Raw genomic sequence first — 20640 nt, 5'->3', positions numbered from 1 at the left:
CTATCGTACCTGAATACTTCTTGTCATTAAAATAATTATTTCCAATCAAAACAATTATTTGACATGACATTTTACCCCCACCAACTTCTTCTAAAATGCTCCACACATGCGTACATGTGAACAAAAATGTAAAAAACGACATGTGGCCATATCTCAAAAACTTGACCTGATTGAACAAAACTAATGTGAGTTTTGGATTCAGCGCATCAGATTCGTCCTAAATCAGCTTAAAAAATGCAGACAACAAATTTGTTGTTGACCAGTGTTAATTATAACGTTCGTGAATGTTTTGCTTGTGTCGTCTTCCCCGATGTGTCCCCAATAAATCGGGCTGATTCATATGAAAGTTGCCGCCTTGAGTTTATTCGTGCCGTGCTGACGGACAATTCGCTCGATTTGTATTTAAAACCAAAATGGTTATGGACTGGCAGACTTCGCTCGGTCTCTGACAAACCCAGTCTGCAACCGGGGTCTATTTCCCCAACTGGCAAGGCACAGGTGTATTTTGGTATCATGATCTGAGGCGCGTAACCCGAGAACTGTGCCGAGCCAGCCGGCGTTATAACCCTGGAAACGGCGGTGCTGTTAAATGATGCCAAATCTTCAACATTTGGCTGTCAAGAGTAGGGTGCAAATCCCGCCACTGCCGAATCCTTTACACTGCAGAGTGTGTTGTGTTGTGTGTGTGTGTGTGTGTGTGTGTGTATGTATATATATATATATATATATATATATATATATATATATATATATATATATATATATATATATATATATATATATATATATATATATATATATATATATATATATATATATATATATATATATATATATATATATATATATATATATATATATATATATATATATATATATATATATATATATATATATATATATATATATATATATATCAAAGATTACCATCTCTGGTCTAGTTTTACTTTACTGAGTACTTCAAAAAATAGATATCAAACTGTAAAATCCACCATGAATTATTTTAGTGGACTGAGGTGTGTGTGTGTGTGTGTGTGTGTGTGTGTGTGTGTGTGTGTGTGTGTGTGTGTGTGTGTGTGTGTGTGTGTGTGTGTGTGTCAGATTTTCCATTGCCACATCTTTGATACATTTATTCAGGGATACAATTTCATCACTGCATTAAATGCTTGTTTTTGCAACTCAATGTAGAGAAAAACACAAATTGATAAACATGTTTTGATTGGGGTGAGAAGGGAAAGAATTACAAAGGTAATTGCTGAGAACATCACATATTGTTTGACCAAAGCTTCACTGATCCACAGAGGTGTTCATTTGTCACTGACCCATGCATGTAAAGCATGCTCGTGAGAAGAGATGAAGATAAAAAAAATGGTTTCAATGAAACAGGAAAAGACAAATCGAGCAGTGTAAGTAACGTAACGTAAGGCACTTCAATCGTCAGACAAACAACTTGGTTAAACTCATTCAGGATTGCAATTTAACCCCAGCGACTTGATCAGACATTGGTAAGACAACCAAACTAATTTCTGTGGATGATGAGGCAGTTGATACTTAATTGACCTCATCGAAGTCAGTTATGGGTGGCATGGTTGTGCTCGATGATCATGAAGGAGCTGAAATCTCAGTTGTATTTGTAGAAGCCTTCGTGAGTCTTGCGACCAAACTTACCCTGCTGTACGAGCGAGTCCAACAAAGGACTGGGAGCAAACAGAGGGTTGTTTGGTTCAAGTTCATGCCATCCTACAATAGAAGTAAAAAAAAACCCAGCACTGCAGTCACAATTCATGTCTTGCTAAAGCAGTATATTTTAAACTTTTAACCAATCGATGCACTTCTTTTGTTCAGTGTTCAAAAACATTTTCATATTACAAGCAAGTAAAAATAGGGGCAATACCCCTCCCTGGGCGTTCACCTGGTAGAATAATGATACTGAGGAGGAAGTCAACGTGGGACGGAATCAGCAAAATGTACCAATGAACCAATATTATAGCAAATACTTATTTTAGCCCCCACCCCCAGATCCCAATAGACCCTGATTATTTTTTTTTGATGGTGTGAACGAACTTTGATACATCACAGGTGATGATGAAGGGAAGGTTATGGTCAAATTTCATTGTAATTGTGCGTGTAGTCTCTGAGAAGAAAACAAATGCATATTTTGGGGGGCAACCGTCCCTCCTTAATTATCAGGTCAGGTCAGATTGGATCTGTGACTTGCTACAGGTACCATGTAAACCTGGACTAACCTGTTTCATGGTCAGGTTGTTGGCGACTAAACCGTCTCCCCCACCAGGTTTCCTGGTTCGGAGGGTGTTTGGATATGGACACCCAGCAGGATTAAAAACAAAACCTATCAAAGGGCGGAGGAGCTCCTTGTGAGCAAACGGCCATCCATATCTAGTGCCCAACTGTGTCTGCGGATGTCCTCCTGCAGTTGGGTTACTTTTTATTAGGAGCTTGGTTGCAGGATTTTCATTCTGGCCACCGTAAAAAAACAATAAAAGCACAAAAAACGAATCTGAAAACCCACTCCGTGAGAGTACGATCTGTGCAGCTGCCCTCCGCAAGGCAGCTCACCAGATGATGGAATTGAGGCAAAGCCTTCGGGTTCCCCAATCTTTAATGATAGGAGAAAAACCATGGGGTAACCTTCCCAGGTCAGATTGCGGTCGTGTGTGTCGGGGTGGTGCTGAGGTGTTGTCCACCAGATGAGCTCAAGCGTTTGGACATTGAAATTGCAGCACTCTCTGACGTTTGGAGACCAGATTGCGAAGAGATCATGGTGGGTGGTTACACCTACTATTGGTCTGATCACTCTGATGGTTACCATGCCCAAGGAGTTCCTGCAGCTGTGTCCAAGAAGCTGGCTCCAATGATAATTGAGCTAACAATGGTCAACGAGCATATTATGAGACAAAGGATTTGTCACTCCTTGGGTGTCATTTCCCTGGTCTCTGTATATGCTCTCTGAGCACCAGCACTTGACCGGAAATGAGCAGTCGTATCAAAATAAAATCCGGACACGTGCCAAGGCGGCTGTGAAGCTGGTGAAACATTTCCTGAGACCGGGTCTGCTCTCGCTTTTTTGCTAAAATTAGCCGAGTCGATCGAGTTTTTACTTTTTGTTGGAAGCGTCTTCTTCTTCTTTAAAACATATATATATATATATATATATATATATATATATATATATATATATATATATATATATATATATATATATATATATATATATATATGTGGTGGGGGTTAGACATTGCCATAGATGTTATTGAAATGTTATTGAATAGCATGGTCCGTGTACGAGTAGTTCGCCAATCTCGATGTAGTAAGTAGGGACACGTCGGTTAAAGGATCATCTTACTTGAATGTGCACCATACAGGGAGTGGTGCATGGTAATAATTAATTAGGGATTATGGTGAAGGAAATTGTGCATATACCCGCTATGTAAACCTGTAACAGTGGTGCTGGGAGACGTTGCAAGAGAGAGGGGCGAAGCTACGGATTGCCTATAAGGGGGGAGCATTGGCAGAGGAGAAGAGGGAGGAGCCTGGTCGCGTGGGTGTGGTGTGTCCGAGAGTTTGAGTCTGAGGAGAAAAGAGTTCTGAGGGAAAACAGGACGGGTGAAGAAAGGATTGTGTGGGTGCGGGGCATCCGAGAAGGATCAGAGTCTGAAGAGAAAAGGGACGTTTGAGGAAAACGGGGTCTTAGGGGAGATAACTGGAGGGAGGATAGCTCTGAGGAGGTTGTCCTGTTTGCCTGCCATCACCCTGTGCCTGCTTGTCCCTCATCGCTTGCTCGTGGCTGCTCCACACCCATCCTTTCACCCGCTACCACCAGAGCTGACTCCCCTGGTTTTGTCTCTTTCCTATCTGTGATTGAGTCCGGAGTGAGGTGCTTTACTTAGTGAGGTGCTGTGGAATAGTTTTTATTGGCATGACGATCGCTGTTTGTAAACAAGTGCTTTCTTTTGCATCATAAATATGATTGTTGAACTTGACTTGGCCTCGGCTCATCCTGCTTGCTCAAGATGGTGCCATCTGGTGGCTCTGGTGGAATCTGCTTGAGATGAAGATTGGCGTGGTCATGAACCGCGACATGGGATGTTGGTTGCTTGGCCAGACAATAAGATCTGTCTCATGTTAGCCCTGGCACGTCACTCACCCAGCACAGAGATTGCAATCGGGACAGTAACGTGACATTGGGCATGAGGACCCGGATGGGAATCTCTGTGTTGAGGGATGGACGTGGCCACTACGCATTTCACCGAGTTCGGACCGGAATTATCTGGACCGACCGGTGCACCGTAACAAAATTATATACATGCACACACACATACAGTATGAAGGACAAACTTCGTAAATACATTTTTACTTACCATCCATGATGTATTTTGATGTGTCAAGACCCACATAGTCCAGCAGCTCAAAAGGCCCCATTGGATAGTTGGCTCCTAACTTCATCGCCATGTCAATGTCCTCCTTGGAGCCATGGCCTACCAGGGAAATGAAAAAGAAATAGCACTCAACTTGTGCTGCATTTCTCAATATGATGATGCTTTGTCTGTGCAATTGTTTATTTAATGTTAAAACTGATGCTGGTGGTGCATCCCTGAGGGTGTTATACAATGGTTTGTAAATCTTTAGTTGCTCCACACTGTTAAGAGTTTTCTCTATTGTTCTGTTTTGTTTGTGTATATTGTGTTTCCTTCTTTACTAATGCCAAAATTATGGTTTTATTTTCCTCTCCAGAGAAGTAACAGATGCCTTACTCATACGAGTTCAAGTATGTGGGGGAGTAAAGGCCCGGTCACACCTTGACGTTTTAGCCAACGTATGCCGATTTTTGAAATTTTTTTCTAAAACGCTGGCACACATTGAATACGTTATGGGTAAGTTTTAATAACATTGAGAGCACGCTGAAAAACACTGCCATACGTCGTTGTACGCTGGCTTTAAACGTTGTACTTTTCGGTTGTCCTCAAATTTTTTCATGCTTGAAATTTCACGACGTATGCCGGCGTATGACTCACACGTTCCGCTACGCTAGCCACAAGTTGTATGCACGGTCTGCGATCGTTGACAGACGTCAACACATGCTACTTGTAAGTTAATCATAAGTTGAGACACGCCGAGGTAATGTTTAGCGTACCCGAAACTTATTTCTAACCTACGATTAATGTGTTGTTGGCACGTTACGCGATCGTTGCCACACGTCGACAGACGTTACTTTTAAGTTACTCATAGGCTGAAAGACGTCGGTATAATGGATTGTCCTTGCGTCAGCGTCCACGGCCACGGCCAGGACACTTATTTGCAGCATTCTTCAAACTTTTCTTCGGCATGACGAGGATGTTCACACTTCGATGTCTAGCTTGGCTATGATTCCAATTGTCCATCGGCAGCGTCTATTTAAAATAGTCGAGTTTGAGCGTTTTAACACGTTCAGAAGAAACGCTTCAAATTTCCAAACCCCAGCGTCAAAAAACAAAGGCGAGTGACAGCAATTTAAATCGTTCATTGTAAGCAATGAAAATAATTGAGTGGTACCGTTTAAAAGTCGTTGAGTGTAAAAAAAATCCAATTGTTGAGCGCAAGCGTCTACTTTCAATCGTGGAGATGCAGCCATTTTAAATCGTTGAGTGGCAGCCTATGAACCTACCCATGGACACGCGGACGCAAGGACGATCCATCATAACCCACACCCTCCCCCTCACACTCACCTACTACTGCCAACATGAACAAACCACTACTGATACTGATACTGATACTGTTACTGCTGACATGGACATCGACTCAAAAAGGACTCGAAAACACTGTTGGGTTCCCCTTTTATGAGCAGCATTTTTATATACCAATTCCCAAAATCGCTGGGAACACGTCTTTTTATGGCAGTTGTAACCTAGAAACACATTCATTTTTTTTTTTTTTGTCGACCGGAAGACGTCATTGGAATACGTCTACATACGTCGATGTGTGTTGGGACTACGTAAAGAATTGGTTCAAAGCACGTCAAACATAAGTTAGAAATGTTTCGCGTAAAAAAGACATTACCGCGATGTGTTTCAACTTATGAGTAGCTTTTCAATAGCCTTTGTGGACGTGTGTAAGCGTCCACATATCGGGTGTAAAACTTATCCCCATCGCATGCGGAACGTGTGTCATACGCCGAGTACATCGTAAAATTTTGAACATGTTTAAAATTTCTTGACGTACTGTACTTACTACGACGTATGATAGCGTACTTTAGCGTTCTACTCACGTATACCAAACTTACTCATACCGTATTTGACGTGCCCCAACGTTTTAGACACACTTTTTCTTAGATCGGCATACGCTGGCAAGATCGCCAAGGTGTGACCGCGATGTTGACACTTCCATTTCTACGGCAGTTATGATTCGAATCGTTGTGTGTCAGCCTTTTAATAGGCTACGTCACGACATCGTCGGCGATGCGTGCAACGCGCTATGCCGAAGTTAGACTATCGTTGGGCATCGGTTGTGTAGGCCGACAACAGGTTCAGCATTCGTTGGTATAAGTTATCTATAACACAACGAAACGTTCTGTGTCCATTACTAATATGTTATGCATACGACCAACTCGTTATGAATACGTCCGAATTTAAAAAAAAAAAACATCAAAAGTTCAACGTAAGCCAGCGTTTTACATACATTTTAATACGTTGCCATCGCTGGCTAAAACGTCAAGGTGTGACCGGGCCTTAACATTGAGATTGCATTGCAGTATACAAGTTAGCAACAGACATTTAGTGATTATAAAGAGTAAGTAACAATCGGTATCAAGTTTATGTCGACCTCACAAATATTTGGTACCATTACCTGTCATCCTTATGCCATCGTGGACTTCGAGGAAGGGGATGTTTCTCCAAAGTCTAATCATTTTGTTTACTTTTTTTCTTTTGGATGGATTGTTTTGCCAAAATTTAATCAACCCCAGGAAATATGGTTATAGTCTTTTGCGCCAAAGGTGCCACTGTTATTTTCGATGGAAACCGTTTTAAAATGTATGTAGCAGGAAACCATCACAAAATGCTCTTATAATTACGACATATGTTGTTGTTTTTGTTGTGTTACCCCGGTTAGTTCTGCTCAAACATGCCTGCGGCACAGAGACAGATGATCAATCTCCCAGGAGTGACCCAGAGATCCCTCATCTATGATGTTGTACTCTTGTCTAAGTGGAGTCAGGACCGCACAGTTTTTCATTATATGTGGAGCGGCCTGGCAGAGGTTGCAGGTGTCATCAGTGGTGTGATCGAGTCTGTGTTTGTAGTGTAAGAGCTGGGGGTAGTGTCCACAGCGGATATGTGCAAGGTGAACATGGTCGGATCTGGAGAGTAGTTTGTCTGTGTCATGGATGGGTGAGGGTTTGCTGCCCAGAATGCTTTTTGGGCCTAGTTTGTTGACTGCTTATGGTGATGTGGGTGTGGATGTTTTTTGTAATTTCCGTTGCTTATTGGGGGGATGTTTTGGAGAATGTCACTGTAGTGTCTTTGTGGTGTCGCTTTAATGTGTCTAGGGGCCTGTGGGTGGTTGCACATGCAAGAGTGATGATGGTTGGCACTTGCCGTTGCAAGGAACTGTGCACCTCTTATGTCCAAGTGGTTTTTGATTTTTAGCATTTTACATCTGTGTGTAGGTGCTCGATGGGTGTTGTTAATGTGCAACCTGTGATGATGCGAAGGACTTTGTTTTGTATCGCCTGGAGGGTGTTGAGATGTGCATTTGATAGGCTGGAGGCTCAAGATGAGCTGGCGGAGTTAATGACTGATCTAATGTACTGTTTGTGTATTGGTGATTATGTTTCTTTGTGGTGTCTGAAGTTGGTGCCTGTGAGTACCCTAAGTGTGTTCAGCTTGGAGGTGCATGTTTTTTTTTTAAATTTGTGATGTGATTTGAGAATGACATAGTTGTGTTAAAAGTGACACTGAGTATTTTCCTTTGATGTGTGTGTGTGTGTGTGTGTGTGTGTGTGTGTGTGTGTGTGTGTGTGTGTGTGTGTGTGTGTGTGTGTGTGTGTGTGTGTGTGTGTGTAGCCTGGTGTTGGCGCAGCGGCTTGGGATCCAAAAGGTCCTGAGTTCAAGCCCCGTTCGGCCACTGAATTAATACACCAGGGGGTTGACTCAGCCTGTCATCCTTCTGAGGTCGGCGAAGTGAGTACCAGTATACTGGGCCAGTGTATACCCCGGTTAAAATAGGTGTACCATATCCCTGTGTTGTAAGAGGCGACCAGGGTTGCGTCAGGAAGGGCATCCGGCGTAAAACATGTGCCAAATCACTATGCGGATCATCCGCTGTGGCGACCCCTAACGGGAGCAGCCGAAGGAAGAATAAGAAGTGTGTGTGTGTGTGTGTGAGTGTGAGTGATAGGGATGTTGTTCAGTGTGATGTGTGGTGTAGTACTATGTTCCTTGGTGTAATTTGTTAAAAGAGTTACTTGATTTTGAGGGGCTACTTTCAATCTGTTGATGGTGATACAGGTTTGTAAGGTTCTGAGGAAGGGTTGAAGTTGTGCTGTAGCGGTGTTGATGTTGCTATGAGAAGAGGTAAAGGTTATATCGTCCATCCACATATGAGGCTGTTGGTATGTTCTTGGGTGGTTGTGGAATGTCGTGCATGAACAGATTAAAAGAGTGTGTGAGAGAGTGCTGTGCCTTGAGGGACTCCGTTAGGAAAGTATCGTGTGTGTGATGACTTGCCGTTAAAAATTACGAATGAAAGTCTGCACGATAGGTTGTTGGCCAGCCAGCATTTAGTGGTGTTGTGCATGTTTATGTTCAGTATTTTGTTTATGAGTCAGAGTTTTAGGAGTGTCAAATGTTTTGCTGATGTCTACTGAGGTGAGAATCGTGCGTTTTGCTGTTTTTTTATTTATTGTTGAAGCCATCAAAGGTGTTTTGTGTGAGATTTGTGAGGAGAGGTTTGGTCTGATTCCATGTTGGGTGTGTGAGTGTGAGTGCTGGGCATTCTGTAACTTTGGAGGGTGTGCAAAGTAATGTGACAGGTCTGTAAGAGGCTGCTTTGGTGGGGTCTTTGTTTGGTTCAAGGATGGTAATGATTTTGCCTCGTTTCCTAATTTGGGTAATTATTGAGTGGTGGGAGAAGAAGTTGCTTATATTTGTGAGGGCTGATATGCCGTGTGGTCCAAGGTGTTTGAAATGTAAATTGAAGATATGGTCAGGGCCAGTTGCCCACGAGTTTTTGATAATTTTTGTTGTTTGTGCGGGAGTTAATGACGAGATGGTGGTGTCGAGTTGGCAGCTTAGTTTGCATCTTGTAATACTTCTTTCCTCTTTTGTGGGTCCTATATGACTTGTGTTTGGGGTGTGGTCTGAGGATGTTAGCTTGTTATATCTCTGATGGGATGTTGTCTGTGGTAGTTATGGCTGAATGTGAGGGTGTTATGCCACTGTTGGAGTAAGTGATGCTGTTTATGGTTTTGTACAAGTGTTTGGTGTTGGTTGAGTGGTCTAGTGTGCATAGAATGGAGTGCCAGTTTTGTGGGGTTTTTTTTTTCTTTTTTCACTATTATTTGTTGATTTCCGTGTTTTGTGTTTGAATCCTTTCTACCAAGTCTGGTGCTTTGGGTGTTGGTGTGTTGCATTTTAGGTTGTCTTATTGTTTGATGAGGTGTGCGATTTCTGGCATGTAGTTGGCGTTGTATTTTGTGAAATTGCCTTTTGGAATGTACTGAATAGCTGTGGTTGTGATAATCATATTGAACTGTTTGATGTGAATGTCATTGTTCGTGATGTTATTGTTGAGTTGTTGGAATTCTTGTTCAGAGCCATGCATAAAGTTATCCCACATTGCTGTTTTGCAATTGAATATTTTGTTTTTGGTTGCATTGAGGTTGATCGATGTATTTATGGTAATCCATCCATCCATCCATTGGGACCATACTCTGTACAGAGCGTTGGTGCTGCCGAAGCAGTCTCCTGGGCTATTGGGCAAAATCCTGGATGGGTCGGTCGTCACTCCAACGCAGGATACTTGAATGGCTCAATCATCCCAACAAGCTGGTACTCATTTTGCCGACCTGGGAAGGATGACAGGCTGAGTCAATCCCACCTGTTATTAATTCAATGAAGGAAGGATTTGAACTCAGGACCTAAGGATCCAAAGCCCACCACCCTAATTTATGGTCATGATGACAGGTTGGTGATCTGAAGGGAGTTTTGCACTGTTCTCCACATGGTTGTGGCGCAAAGTGATGGAGAACAAAATGTTTTGTCTGGTGAGTGAGTTATTGTAACGTGTGTGTGTGTGTGTGTGTGTGTGTGTGTGTGTGTGTGTGTGTGTGTGTGTGTGTGTGTGTGTGTTCTGGATCATTCAATTTCAAGAACGAATTTGGTTATGTGGCAATGGTTTGGCTTCTGGTGTTTGGTTGGTGATGAGTGTACCAGGCTGTGTCTTTGGCATTGAAGTCCCCTCCAATGATGGTGTTTGGGATGGAGCAAAGGTTCTGCAGTTGTGGTGCGTATTTGTTGGTGCAGTGGGGGATGTGTCTGGTAGTATGGAAATGTTTATGATGTTCGTGTGTGCTTTGTTACCAGTTTTGATTTTGAAAGCTTGAAGTTCAAATCTGTTGGCTGTTGATGGAAGTGCTTTCATGTCTTGTGTGATATCTGAGTATCAAATTGAATTATCAATGTGTGTGATGGGGCATCCACCTCTGGCGTTCAGTCTGTCTGAGTGTATCGGTGCATAGTTGGGGATGGTCGGTGTTTTGTTTTTCTCGTGCAATTTGGTTTTTTGTGTGATGGCTATCTGAACATTGTTTGTGAGATTAAAGTGTTTGAGTTGCATGGCCTTGCTGATGAGGCCGCCTGTGTTGTATTGTAGGATATTAAGGTTATGTGTGCATTTCTGGGGTTGAGGTGGTCGGGGCCCTGGGTTGGTTTCTATTTCTCCAGCTAAAATGAGGATAAAGGACAGTGTGACCACTCCTCATTTTCATAAATGCCAAGGTGAGCCAATGAAAAAAAGCCAAGAATTCACAAGGTTTTGGAAAAGCGATGATAATAGAAACCTATACGCCAAGAAAACCAAGACGCGAAGGTGAAGAACAAATAGCCAAGATCTTGTGAAAAAAAGCCAAGGAGTGGTCACTCCCCAAAGAAGAAGAAGAAGAAGAAGAAGAAGAAGAAGAAGAAGAAGAAGAAGAAGAAAAAAAGGAACGTTTGTTGTGGATATGTGATGCATGTGTGAGTGTAATGTGTGGTGTTTGAGTGTTTGTGTGTGAGGTGCTCGCGTGGAAGATGAGAGGGAGTGGGCCGGTCCATGGGGACTGATCGGCGCTCCGACCTTGACCGTGCTGCTCCACCAAATCTGGGCATAAGGGAAGAGTGGGGAAGATTTGGCCCCATCTTGTGTTGGGAGGTGCAACCACCGTGAAGAAGCATCCCCAATAGTTGCTGTGACATATGTTGATTCTACTGCTATCAGACAAATGTAAAACTTTGGATTTCTCAGTAAAGCCTGCATAAACTTTATTGTGGCACAGAATCAAGTAGTATGTGTGGGTCATTGACCTTTCTTGCACAAAACATGAGTACAGTCGCCTAAGATTGCCCACTTCATTGTGTGTGCACATGTGTGTATGTATGTACAGGGTTCTCGACTTGAGTTTGGTAGTGGGATTTATGGGGAAGGGGGGGGGTACATAGTGAGCAGGTACAGGATTGAATGAAAACAGCATGTTAATAGCATGCGGAGACCGCCCGGGGATGTCCATGAGGGGTAGACAGAGGATGAGTTTGGAAAGAGTGAAGTGTGAGGGGAAGAGAATATGGTGTGATGGTTGTTTGTGAGAATGAAGTGTGAGGGGAAGGGAAGGCAGCGTGAAAGGAAACGAAGGGCGATAAAACATGCCCAAACAGCAGCATTTTCTTCTATATAAAACCAGGCGGGAGCATTTAAAACCCATGCTATCTACCTAGCAAAGGCCAGCCTGCGTGCATGCTCGCACACGCAGCAACCTTTGCACCTCTCTGGTCGGCTCACTCTGAAACTGATTCGCACATGCTACACTCTGGGGAAGCTGTTTTAAATTCAAAACTAAACCGTCTGTCCTTAACAGGGGGGAGGGAGTGGTGGGAAAGAGGGGGGGTGGGAGAGAGGGGTGGGAGAGAGGGGTGGGAGAGAAAAAGGGGGGAGCAAGAGGAAAAGAGGGGAAGAGGGAAGGGGTGGGAGAGAGAGGGTTAGAGGGGTGAGAGTGGAGAGGGGGAGAGAGTGGAGAGAGGGAGGGGAGGGGCAGAGAGGGGAGGGGCAGAGAGGAGAGGGGCAGAGAGGGGAGGGGGAGAGAGGGGAGGGGCAGAGAGGGGAGGGGGACAGAGGGGAGGTGGAGAGATGGGAAGGGAGAGTAAGGAGAGGTAGAGCAAAGGGGGAGAGGAAGGGGGGGAATCTGGCAGATGTGAGACAGTTTAACGTCCATCTGAGAGACGGCACACACATTGATGAATCACAATAAATGTGAAACACCAGGATGACAGTTTATAGCTGGGTCGGGATTAAAACACAGGCTAGACAACTTCGAGCAAGCATGTGTACCTCTCGGCTATCCTGCCGTGATGTGGTGTTTCATTGCTTTGTAACAACTGAAAACATTTTTTTTCATTGTAATCTAATTTATTTTGTTTTCCTAACCCCAGAGATCTCCCTATGGAAAACCAAGCCATGATGTTACCATGGAAGCTTGTGGAGATCAAAGCTTTGAAGAACACTCACTAAGTGGCTGAAGCACTCAAGCAAGCACTCTAACGAAACGGACAACACGGGACCAAACGCAGGCAAGTTGGTCCTGAACTTTGTTCAAGTCGATGGATATATTCAGTGACAGTGAGATTTCTTTTTCTGTATATGCCCAAGGGTTTTAGAAACGAACAACCAAGCTGCTTGTATAGCATTCGCCAAGTGGCTTAAGCACTCAAATGAAATGGTTGATAAGGAACGGCTGGCTTGGCAGGCGATTAGCAATCGCCGATTGGTCATATAAACATTATGCATCCGGAAATGTCCAGAATGTCAAGTAATTTCCGAATTGGACAAATGAACACTCTTCTTCGCAGTCAGAACAACTGCTGAAGTCAATAATGAAGTTTATATTTCGAAATTTGGCTTCTACGAAGAGATTCTAGAGGTTATGGCATGTGCGGAAATGAAAAAAAGCCACGAACGTTGGTATCTCCAGGCCTTTATGAGCATTGCAATGCAGCCAGCGATTCATAGGCTTCAGGTGTTCAGGCATTCAATGATACGAGTGAGGAAAATGAAAAAAAATTTATCGTTAAAAAACAGTTGGGGCCGATTCCAAGTCAAGGCATGGTTGAGCAGGCCAAAAACATTGTGGCTTCAGACCCCAGCAAGGTTACCCAGGAAACGCCTTGAGACCCCAGATAGTGAGGCAGCCGAGGATTGCCTGATGAAGGCTATAATTGAATACTGCCGTTAATTATCTTCAAAAGGGGTGTTTTAATGAACCCAAACACCCAATTTTCACTCCTGCACTTCCTTGGAGTTCCCCTCTTGTGCATGCAAAGTTTCATGTTGCTAGGTTTTTATAGTTTTGGAATTATGGAAGACACACACACACACATTGACATTTATTGGTATCGATAAACAGCTGCATGTGATGGGTGGAAAAACAAATTTGGCTCGGTAATTTAGAAAACATGTTAATACATCAAACGGCTTGGAAATCGGGTGTTATTTCATAACTCGCTCAGGGTGACAGAGCACGAACCACTCGCTCAGGGTGACGGAGGACGAACCACTCGCTCAGGGTGACGGAGGACGAACCACTCGCTCAGGGTGACGGAGCACGAACCACTCGCTCAGGGTGACTGAGCACGAACCACCCGCTCAGGGTGACGGAGCACGAGCCACTCGCTCAGGGTGACGGAGCACGAGCCACTCGCTCAGGGTGACGGAGCACGGGCCACTCGCTCAGGGTGACGGAGCACGGGCCACTCGCTCAGGGTGACGGAGCACGAGCCACTCGCTCAGGGTGACGGAGCACGAGCCACTCGCTCAGGGTGACGGAGCACGAGCCACTCGCTCAGGGTGACGGAGCACGAGCCACTCGCTCAGGGTGACGGAGCACGAGCCACTCGCTCAGGGTGATGGAGCACGAACCACTCACTTAGGGTGATGTAACGTGGCACGGCAAAAGTGTCTGCAGTGAATTGACAATTCGCTCAGAATGACATCGTGCGGTACCGCTATTGACAACGGGTGCTCGGCAAGTGACTTAAGCACTCATGCAAGCATGCCAATTCAATGGTTGATAAGGAACTGCCGCCGATAAGGAACAGGAACTGCCAATTCAATGGCCAGGCTGCCGCTGCATACCATAGAGCATCTCTAACTTTGAAGCCCGTCTTCACTGTGCACGCAGCAGTTAATGAAATAAAATGAATTCATGAAATAAAATGACTTTATCCACAAAAGAGTTGCTGCATAATGCAGAACAACCCTGGAGACATTGCAGAGTTCAATCGCCCGTGAAATAAACATTGCAGAAAATCCGCTATTTTGCCTGCTCGTCTGTGCACATCATGTGGTACATCGGTTCGGGGTCTGCACAAACGTTATACCTTGTTTTTTTTTTTAAAACGACGGACGTTTTTTTTTTTTTAAACCAGATTTCCTTCGACACCCTGTAGAGCACTTCACGAAACCTCCGAAAAATAGACAAAGATCTGGCAGACGCTATGGATAGCAGTCCCTTTGGGGGACAGGGCGTGAGGTCTTACAGTGAATGTATTAAATCATATAGCTCAATGTAGCTGGTTAATTTTGTTACATTCCTATATTTTTTGTTCACTCAATATAATTCTCCAAACAGTAGAAAAAAAAAGTTTAATGCTTTGAAAATTTCACATTTTCCTGTGTATGTATAGAGGGAACATAGCCTTGCATGCTTAAAGTAAATAGGTATATCGGGCTTTGTTATAAGACTCGTTATTTCTTTAAATTATCAGATTTCACAACAGATCTCGACACTTATTTAGTCCAGACGATATCTGATCCTCAAACTGAAAAGATATTTCGATGACATACTTTAATAAGTCCGTGAGAGTAGATCATGGAAAATTGTATCATACAATGCACTAAATCGTTCCAAACTCCAAATTTGAAAACTATAGTACTTACAAAAGCGATGTATACAGCGATTCATAGCTATGATGAACAGACATTTGACACTATGAGTGAGGAAAGTGAAAAAATACTTTATCGTTAAGAAATCATTACGGCCTGTTCCAAGTCAAGGCATGGTCGAGAAGGCCAAAAAACATGGCGGCTTCAGACCCCAGCGAGGTTACCGAGGAAACGCCTTAAGACCCCAGAATGCAAGGTGGCCGAGGATCGCCTGATGAAGGATATAATTAAATAAGGACATTAATTATCTTCAAAAGGGGGTGTTTTAATTAACCTAAACACCCAATTTTAAGTCATGCACTTCTTTGGAGTTTTCTTAGTATGCAGGTAAATGTTCAGACTGCTTGGTTTTATGGTTTTGGAGTTGACACACACACACACACACACACACACACACACACACACACACACACACACACACACACACACACACACACACACACACACTTCAATTTTCATTTATTTTGTTGTATTCCTTTTTTGGTTCTTTAAATTCTCATTAGGTTAGTATTAACTTCTATACTGTAATAGGAAAAGTAATAGTGTAGTGGCCGGGGCTTAAAAAGGGCTCTAATTTAGGAGCTACCCCCTACTGTAGGTATAACAAGCTGAAACAGTTCTCATTTGAACCGTATGGATGTCTAGTTTTTGAAAACTAAGATTGTAGTTGTTGAAATTATGCACAACATGGTGAATTAACCCCTTGAGTGCGGGAACATAAGAGAAAATGGCCATTTTCAATAATTCTTTATTTACTTCAATAAGCATAAAATACATGTAGAATGGTTGAATATTTCAGGGTATTTGTATGTATTAGACACGTTTAAAGATATTTCAGGGGGTTTTAGGCTGCCAAAGGGGTTAAGGACCCACGAAATACCCCCAATTTTGGCAGTTTTTGTGCAATTTTAGCAAAAAATTGTATTTTCTCTTATTAAATGCCCAATATATGTTTTAAAAGTGCCAAATTTGATTATTTTCATCAGGCAGGGTGTCTCATTAAAGAATGTCAGTTAAACTATGATAGAATGTTCACAACCAGGTAAATGAACCCTTTCTCTGACATGTGCGCGGTTTGAGTGAAAATTCTCATTTTTCTAAAATCGGCATCTTTTATGCAAAAATGAGCTGTTATGGAAAACTATGGAAAATATCCGGGTTACTATTAGAAATTGATATTATGCAAGGTATTTCATGGACTTTTATGCTGCCAAGGGGTAAAAGACCCCTGGAATACCTCCAAATCGGCATTTTTTTAATATTTTTTTACTAATTTTATGCCACAATTGCCTTTTTTCGCATGATATTGTCATTACATGTCATAACAGTCCCAAGTCGGATTTGATGAACCAGTCAGATTGTCTCATGAATGAAATTGCAGTTGAACCCGGATAAAAAGATTCACACCTTTGAGAAAATCCATTCAATATGTTTATATTGTTGCACAGTGAAACCCACTCATGAATCTTTCAATACTGATCACATCTGAAATCAGCTGGCCATGAATCTAAATATCGAAAACAGTGTCTATCTCTGTTGCATTTTCATTTTCCTGTTGTACGACATTGCTGTGATTGTTGCAGTCAGTGCAGCTACATAGGTCAATACACTCTAGTCCTGCAAGGACACAACCTCCAGTTTTCACAGTTTTTGTCAGTGCAGTAGAAGTGTATTAAGTCGCGAACCTCAGCTGGAGCGGAATCTTGAGTATACATAGTCTGGGTAATTCCACCACCTTCACAAGCGGACCAGTCATGACCAACTGGTGATATCAACGGTGGGTTAGCAACATGGCTGTCGTACCAAATCTTGGTTTGATACTTGGCCCGTAGGATGTGCTGCTTGAATGCATCCTCGGTTGGGGGAAGCATAGATGCTGGCTTGTCTGTGGTCGTGGCCAAATGGAAACGTAGATCATTCAATGAATCCAAGTCTTTGCCTTTTTTGCCATACATCAGAAGTACAAATTTCCATGACAATGAAACACAAGTGTCTATATCAGCCTCATGAAATCCTTTCATATCTGACAATGCTTGTGCCTTCTTGATCAGTGTAGAATAAGCTGTTCGCTTCCCAATTCTGTTGAAAGAACATGTGGTGTCACACCCAGTGATAGCGTGTATGGCAGGGAGACACTCACAAACAGTCGGTCCTAACTGAGTAACTATCCCATGGCCTGGAATGCATCTCTCCTTTCCAGAATGCCCGGCATACATGTATACCTTGTCAGTTAGCTGTTTTCTACTAGAATAGTAGATCAACAGTACCAGAACATCCGTGTCATTACAGCGAACAATGACCCTTGAATGGTCATGTGAGAGACTGACGGCATGGAGGATTATCCTAGTATCTGCTTCCTCCTGTGTACTCTGAAGAGAGTCAATGGATGAGACTCCGAGTGGTTGTACTTCTTTCACCAGCTTGCCATCACCGAAACCAACGGCCAGAATAATTGATTTCTCGTTTGGTAATTGTTCGTAATTGTCCAATATATGTTGAGAGATGAAGTTTGCTAGGCTGGACTTGTTGCCTCCACTTTTCAGAAACTGGCGGTAGTTTGGAACCTGTCTGCCTCCTTGAATCTGGTATGTTAGTACCATGTTGTTGGCACCCCTTCGCTGCTCTTTTGTATGATTTCTCACAGATGGAACAATAAGTTATTATGTTAAACATGGGTGTGTCTGTGCGCCGGATTCAGGATGGACCACTCTCAACCATGTCACCAACATTATCATCCGTATCATTCACAGTAGCAAGTTCATTTTGTAAATATTTGAGATTACTTGCAGTTGTATAAGATGCCCTACATTTCTTATGGTATCTAACGGTGACAGTCTGGTTTAAAATGTCATCTTTGATCTTGAGCAACCTGTCATGCACAGTGTCCTGACGTATTTCCGCAGCTCGAAGAACAGCTTTTACTCCGTCAAGTGTTGGATTTCTTATGAATGGATTGTCCACTGACTTCTCATCTAAAGTCTGTTCACGTATTACACAACTTTTACTCAGACGTCTTTTCTTCTCAAGGGGTTCTCCAATCAGATCCATCTTGATTCCCTGCAAGAGAAGGGTATTAAATTTCAGCTAGAGATGCCATAGCGGTGAATCACCATGGGGAATTAGGCCTATGGATAAGGGTCAGTATACCGGGTGTGGAGCTTAATCAGTACTCAATTAAAGATGCCAGCTATCTTCACACAACATACACTTACTGAAGGGAGCCAACACTAAGGATTTATCGCTACTGAGCAAGCAGAGCACTTTCACTTTTCATATATGTGGCATTCCATGACCATGCTAATACCATGTACAACACATTGTTTACACATACACATATGGCCTACACCATCACATACAACACATAGTTTCATTAATCCTCTGATCTTGTACTATGAGAACATCTTTGGTTTTCTTTTTAAGATCCTACCTGTTCAATAGGCCTAATTTGACCAATACAATGAGTGATGATCCTCTTCTTGAGGCCAGTGTCTTGAAGTTGATAAGATTTGACATGTTTGAGCCATGCATGACAGAGGCACAGGTGCTATAATGCCAAAAACAAAAGATCAGCAGCGGCAATGCCACCTATGGTGTCTTGGTTTAACTAATAATATCATCATGGGAGAAAATTCCAACTGTCATTATCATTATTAATTGTATTTATTAAGCCTGGTGTTGGCTTAGTGGTTAGGGTGGTGGCTTGGGATCCGAGGGTCCTGAGTGGGTCCTGAGTGGGTCCTGAGTTCAAGCCCTGTTGGCTGCTGAATTAAAATACACAGGAGGTTGACTCAGCCTGTCATCCTTCCGAGGTCGGCGAAATGAGTACCAGTGTACTGGTAAGGGGAACACTACATCAGCAGCTTAACCATGTCCCAACCAATGATGCAACCAGCAGCCACAGGTTGCACTCGATAGAGAGAGAATTGTATTTATTTACAGTACATATGCTACATGTGGGGGTATTTTGGGTTCCTCTTAATCCCCTGCTCATGATAAACTGCACAGAATATCTCAAAACATATGAAATACCATCGAAAATTACAATGTTATGAGTTTGGCCCGAAATCGTTAAAAAAAAAGCCAAATTAGTGGTATTCCGAAGGGTCTTTTACCCCTTGGCAGCATAAAAGTCCATGAAATACCTTGCATACTATCAATTTCCAATAGTAACCCTGATATTTTCCATAGTTTTCCATGATAACAGTTCATTTTTGCATAAAAGATGCCGATTTTAGAAAAATGAGAATTTTCACTCGAACTGCGCACATGTCAGAGAAAGGGTCAATTTACCTGGTTGTGAACATTTTATCATAGTTTAACTGACATATTCTTTAATGAGACACCGTGCCTGATGAAAATAATCAAATTTGGCACTTTTAAAACATATATTGGGCATTTAATGAGAGATAACGCACAAGCTTTTGCTAAAATTGCACAATAACTGCCAAAATTGGGGGTATTTTGTGGGTCCTTAACCACCTTAGGAGCATAAAACCCCCTGAAATATCTTAAAACGTGTCCAATACATAGAAATACCCTGAAATAATCAACCATTCTACATGTATTTTATGCTTATTGAAGTAAATAATGAATTGTTGAAAATGGCCATTTTTTCTTTTGTTCCCGCACTCAAGGAGTTAATTCACCATGTTGTGCAGAATTGCAACAACTACAACCTCAGTTTTCGAAAACTAGGCATCAATACGGTTCAAATGAGACCGGTTTCAGCTTGTTATACCACCGGTAGGGGTCGACTCATTTTTCTCGGTCTCAGCCACTACACTATAAGTTTACCAAGTGGATTTAGATTTCCTCCAACCATAATTTTGCTTTGTTTGTGAAAACTTTATTTTGTACGGATGTTTCTGTATGCACCCATATGCATTATGCAATGATTTACCCATGAGGCATAAGCACTGTGTGATTTAAAGTTGTTATACTATTGCAACCCCAACTTACCTCGCTCATGGAGGCGAATAGATTCCATGAGGTAAGGCACAAGAAGACGGTTCACCAAGAAACCAGGAGTGTCCTGGGGTGCATACAACAAAAAACAAATTCTGAATCAATTTATTCCTGCATTCCTTCCTGAAAAACATCATAATATGACAGAGTTAGAATATCAAGAAAATCAATAACCTTGCATGGTGCATAATAAATAAAAATCGCACCTGTGTCTGAAGGAAGCGGTTCAGTTTGGTATTTTTCATATGAAATAGGCAAAGCCTAGAAACGAACGAAACCCTTTCGAACTTTTTAGAACCCCTGAGAATCACACTTTAGAATTACCCTTTACAACCTATTAGAATTACTACTGGGCCCGTTGGTCCATTTGACCAATTTTTCATTGGTCTTCACAACCTTGTTGCATACCTGCCTGCTCTACTGCTTGAACATTATCTTGCCTTTCACCAAGCCCAGATGTGCTTGTGCTAGGGTGGAGATTATATGTTTGTT

The 20640-nt window shown here is 42.6% G+C and overlaps 1 protein-coding gene across 2 annotated transcripts in view; it reads right to left on the bottom strand.

Moving 5' to 3' along the window:
• Nucleotides 1-1113: 1113 nt before the first annotated feature.
• HADH (hydroxyacyl-CoA dehydrogenase) overlaps nt 1114-20640 on the bottom strand; it is a 65598-nt gene continuing 46071 nt past the window's right edge. For both annotated transcript variants that reach the window (XM_085898432.1, XM_085898431.1), the window contains 3 exons: nt 20143-20215; nt 4380-4496; nt 1114-1740 (listed from right to left, as the gene is read on the bottom strand). In XM_085898432.1, coding sequence (XP_085754558.1) covers nt 1622-1740; nt 4380-4496; nt 20143-20215 — 309 coding nt within the window. In that variant the 3' untranslated portion in view covers nt 1114-1621. The remainder of the gene's footprint in view (nt 1741-4379; nt 4497-20142; nt 20216-20640) is intronic.

The sequence above is a fragment of the Eptatretus burgeri genome, chromosome 10 (genome assembly GCF_056783735.1).
Source record: "Eptatretus burgeri isolate ZD-2024b chromosome 10, Ebu_testis_v1, whole genome shotgun sequence".
Classification (NCBI taxonomy): Eukaryota; Metazoa; Chordata; class Myxini; order Myxiniformes; family Myxinidae; genus Eptatretus; species Eptatretus burgeri.
Note: the sequence above shows the minus strand (reverse complement) of the source record. Positions and strands in the feature narration are given on the sequence as shown.